General features: G+C 33.6%; 1 protein-coding gene across 4 annotated transcripts in view; it reads right to left on the reverse strand.

Annotated features, from left to right (window-relative positions):
• Positions 1-1,889: 1,889 nt before the first annotated feature.
• The window catches only part of IMMP2L (inner mitochondrial membrane peptidase subunit 2), a 479,540-nt gene continuing 476,427 nt past the window's right edge, over positions 1,890-5,002 (reverse strand). For all 4 annotated transcript variants that reach the window (XM_026868046.1, XM_026868045.1, XM_026868047.1 and 1 more), the window contains one exon: positions 1,890-2,392. In XM_026868046.1, the coding sequence (XP_026723847.1) occupies positions 2,273-2,392 (120 nt within the window). In that variant the 3' untranslated portion in view covers positions 1,890-2,272. The remainder of the gene's footprint in view (positions 2,393-5,002) is intronic.

Below are 5,002 nucleotides of genomic sequence, written 5' to 3' on the forward strand. Positions count from 1 at the left end.
GGAAATTCAAAGAATGTTTTTGGAAATGTAGCTGATGCAGACACATTTGGCGGTATCTTTAGACAACATGAATAGAAAAATATAATTAAGATAATAACTGAGGAACAAAAGCCTTTGTTTTCATTGATAGAATTCTGGCAGTGGTTTTTCAGAATATGTATTAGTGAATCAGAACAGTGTCCTGGTTCAGCTAAGATAGGGTTAAATTTCCCCAGCAGAGAGAGAGGGGGAAGGGATCCCCAGCAGGGTTATTCATACCATGCTGACATCAGGTCTGGCGCGGGAACCTTTACTTTTTCCTTGGTAGGCTTGGTGGCGGGAAGCTGTTCCGTGACCATTTGTGGTATTTCTCTGTGTATCGTTTGTCTTGCTTACTGTTATTGGTGTTTAATGCTGTTATCATTGCTACTGTTGTTCAGATTGTTTATCACACTGTTGTATTAAATTTCTTCTTATTTTAACCCGGGGTTTGTGCCTCACTGCCAGCCCAACCGGCTAAGGGTGGGGGAGGGACAACGGTAACGGCAATGTGGTCTTTGGTCCCAGCAGGGCTTAAACCACCACGAACAGTCAATGAAATTTTCCAATCATCAATATACGAATGAACTTCTGGCTATTTGATACTCAACAAGAGGAGGAGGGAGGGACTGAACAATTAGAAAGAAGGAAAATTAACAACTGACCAAGCAAGAGAAATAGAGCTGATCTAATCTGGTCTTGTTCCACTTCTTTCCATGTTTGTCTCTTTCATTGTCCTTTCATGGATGTGTGTTTGTATCTTTGTCACCAAAATTAATTATGACTGCAGGAAATTTCTTGAACTCTTTTCAATTTTCTTAATTAATATTTTTTTAAAAGTTTGCAAACTACTGCTTTCAATCACCTTGTGCCAATCAAAATAATTGTTAATTTACTGCAATTAACACCCAAACAAACTGCATTAGTTTTAACTAAGATGAGTTCAGAGACCTATGGAAGAGATTCTTGGAACAAAGAATGATTATGGCACATGTAAAGTATTCAGAAAGCCTACAGAGCTGGAGCATTTAAGAAGAAGGTTACACAGTAATAGAGAGTTTTCACAGTGATTGAACCTATCACCCAACCAATATGCAGATACAGGTCTTCAAGGAGTTATAGACTTATTTTCCACTTATCTGAAGTTCTGATAATTGCATGATTTTAGCTGAAATGTTTAAACATCTTTTACGTGATTTCAAAAATTTTTAAAGTACTATCCTATCTGAAGTAAAATTCAATAAATTTAAAAATAAACTGGCTCATATCAATTTGCAGCTGAAAATGTGGGGGTTTTTTCATATTCTTTTCTCTTAAAATATGTGCAGAAGCTTTACTGCATACTCAGAGAATATTTATAATATCAATTATATCTTTATAGCATTAATTGTGTGGTATTTATTATTGATGATTACATAGTTTCAAAGAATTGAGGCAATCAATGTTAACAATGATTTACTAGAGAAATAAATGAAATGTTACCTTCAGATACTGCAATATAATTGGTATGTTTTGACTGAATACCTACTTCAGCAAGATATACATGGAATATTTATATAAAACACTCCTGAAAGAGAAATTAAAAATATGTAATATGTACTCAGTTTAATAATAAACACAAGCTACTTTAAAATTAAAAAAAATATATATCTCATTAGCTTTTTGAAAAAAAATGTACATAATACATGATTAACTTTTCAGCTACAGAAGTACTGATTCTTCAGTATTAGAAATTATAGGATAATCCAAAGCATATTATGTGTTTTGTTTTTTTTTTTCATATGCAGTCCATGCTAATAATAAAGGTTATGTTCAGTTAATAAAGAAACAAGCTGAATGTAAAATATTAAAATATTTTATTGAAGGTTTTAATAATTTCTTATCCAGAGCACAGGTACAGATGTAATAAGTCAAGCATTTTACCACTCCCAGAAAAATTGAACCTTCAAAACTTCTACAACCAATTATTTGAAACCAAAATAATGCAAAATGCACTACTGTTTGAGATTAACAACAACAACAACAACAACAAAACAAAACCCAAAACAAAACCAAAACCCAACACAACCAACAAAAAGACCCAATAAAACTTTACACTTAGGTGGCATTTTACCATGGAGGTATCACATGTATTTGCTGATATGGTACCTGATGTTAAAGCACACTTGGTAAAGCTCTTACGGGTAATGTTATAACCATTGCAACTCTTCCTGGTTAAACTTTACTTCAGCATTTTTCTGTCTGAATATTCAGATTACTCTTGCTCTCTCTGGAGTGGTTTGCGCTCTGGAGGTAGCATAGGCTGTAACTTCTGCCAGCGTTGTGGAGGCCAGAGGATATGAGTAGCTCGAGCATGTAGAAGTCCAAGAGAGACCTGAAACCAAAACAAGGAGATTAATAAATACTGCAAATAAAACAAATCATGGAAAATACAAAACACTTGGATGATATATTAGAACAATGAGGGAATACACAATAGAGAACTTTGCATGCATGAGGAGTGTCTCAGGCATGAACTAGGAAGGCTTTATCAGGTTCAAGAAAAAGAGCTGGTCAAAACAGGTGAGTCATTCTATAATTCACCTAAAGCTTTTGTGGTTATTAATTATTCTGGATACGGTGGAATAAGGTTCAAGTATCTATTCTGAATAAGTTAAACAGAACCTGTGCCTCATATTTGAGCTATGTGCAGCAAATACATCAGGATAGCAGCTTTTCTAAACATGCTGTACTTTCTATTTGTCATTGTCCTTCAAAATTCCATTTTGTCTCCAACCAAAAATGGAAATTACTCTGAATCTTAAATATTTCCCCAAGGATGAAAATGCATTTCTGATATAATTATTTGAAATATATTTACAGATCAAATATTTTTTTAGATTCTAGGACTACCTACACTTCATTAGTATGTTTTCTAAACATGTTTTACCATCTCATTATTTACTAATGTTTTATTTCAATAAATTTACTACACTAATGTTTTGCTTTAATAAAATAAAATTATGATATTGCTTTGTCCTGGTTCAGCTAGGATAGGGTAAAGTTTCCCCAGCAGAGAGGGGGAAGGGATCTCCAGCCGGGTTATTCATACCATACTTCTTCAGAGTGTACACGATACATCATACTTGCATACATCATACAGGATACTGAAGAGACCAGAAAAGAGTAACAAACTGATTCAGAAAATAATAATAGAATCAAGGTCCATCACACATAATTGATCATAAAGAAAATAACAGTGTAGCCTCTATACTTCATATTAGAAAACACCAGTGGAAAAGTTATATACCCATTCTGTTCTTATGCTCTAATGATCTGGTATTAGCTGTTGTCAGAGCCAGAGTTAAATGGATTTCTTGTTTGAACGTGTACATTTCTGCTTAAAATTTTATGTAAACTCAGTTCTTCAGTTCCATTCTATTTCTCATCACAAGAAAAAGTGATATCAGTAAGCAGGTAATTCAGCATTTTATGCAAATAGACACCAAATAGGCCCCTAGGAATATCTTCAGCTAATTTTCTTGATTTAATTTCATAGGATTAATGTATATTCACCAGTCTGTCTCTACTACATAATTAAATCAGTGAAGCTGAAGTGGTCTATATCTAATTCCATATTCTGTAGCTTGATGAAGCAGGTGCTGAATTACTTGAATATAATTTAGTTACTTAATAACCCACGATATCTAAAAGAATCTGAAGTAGATCACCAAAACTGCAGTCTAACATTATATTTCAGATGCTTGATTCCTTGTAGGAATCACTTGTTTCCCAAATCTACTGCAGCCTTTTCGTAGGCTTTAGCTACAATTTTTTAAGTCTTGACATACTTCTGTGTAGTTTGTGGGATATTTATGGAATTCACAATATCCTTTATCTTAATTATCCCATAAAGTGGTCTGCAAATGTAATAGTACCATGGGAATTTGTTCCCTGAGAATACAGCATGATAGTACATGTATTACAGGGTGGTGCCAAAATATAAAACCACAGCAAACCCTACCACTGCATATACACTGAGAATATAATAAATGAATCAAACCTTGTTTGAAGCTGAGGCTGGGAATAATTTTGCCCAGAGGATTACTTCTACTGACCATTGTCTGACTTGCAACTAATAAAGAAATATCCTTCCTATAAATCTGATTTACAGGACAACATGACTTGTGTTAAAAAGGAAAAACAGGTGTTACTGGGTGGTAGAAGTCTTTACTAAATAACAGAAGACACAGATGCCATAGGGCTCCTTTTATAACTTAAAGGCTCCCTTTAAAAGCACCTTGATATTTGACTTCTGCAAACAACCTTAATAACTTTTGTCCATTGCCTATTATTATTATGTACTTACCTCAGCAGCCATGAATTTCACTGAGGAAGAACAAAATTGTTTGCAGAGAATAACTTGCCCTTGCTAATGGGTTTACCCTCATCAAGGTTAAATATGGACAGAGGGTGAACTGAGAGGCTACACTTTCTGTTGCAACAGTGAAATACTGAAATAATCTATTAAAATAGAGATTAATCAGCTCCCTTACAGACATTATTTACTTCCATTACTTAAGAAAATCAGTTTTCCCCTTGAAACACTGTCTTAACTATAAGAAAAATCAGTACTTTACGGACAGAAATTCTTTGAGGAACATATTTAATTTACAGACATGAGTAAGAGATGCCAGCAATCTAAATAGTTGATTTTTATTTCTACATTATGATCTATTTATTATTCTTGCTGTGGCAACAACAGACGCTATGTTGAATTGAATCCATATTATTCCCCCTAAACTGAGCTGTTTAGGCATTAATTCTATTTGGGTTTTTTTTTAATCTTTGAATATTTAATTGAACAACTGAGAAGTAATTCTGTTAACATAACAATTTTATCTGGAAAATAAGATTTGAATGAATAATACTGTTTCGACACTGTTACTGTGATAAAAGCTTACTTCTTAGGAGTCTGATCATTGTTAGTGTGTTAGTTATATGG

The sequence above is a fragment of the Athene cunicularia genome (assembly GCF_003259725.1).
Source record: "Athene cunicularia isolate RWA chromosome 1 unlocalized genomic scaffold, athCun1 chr1_part2, whole genome shotgun sequence".
Lineage (NCBI taxonomy): Eukaryota > Metazoa > Chordata > Aves > Strigiformes > Strigidae > Athene > Athene cunicularia.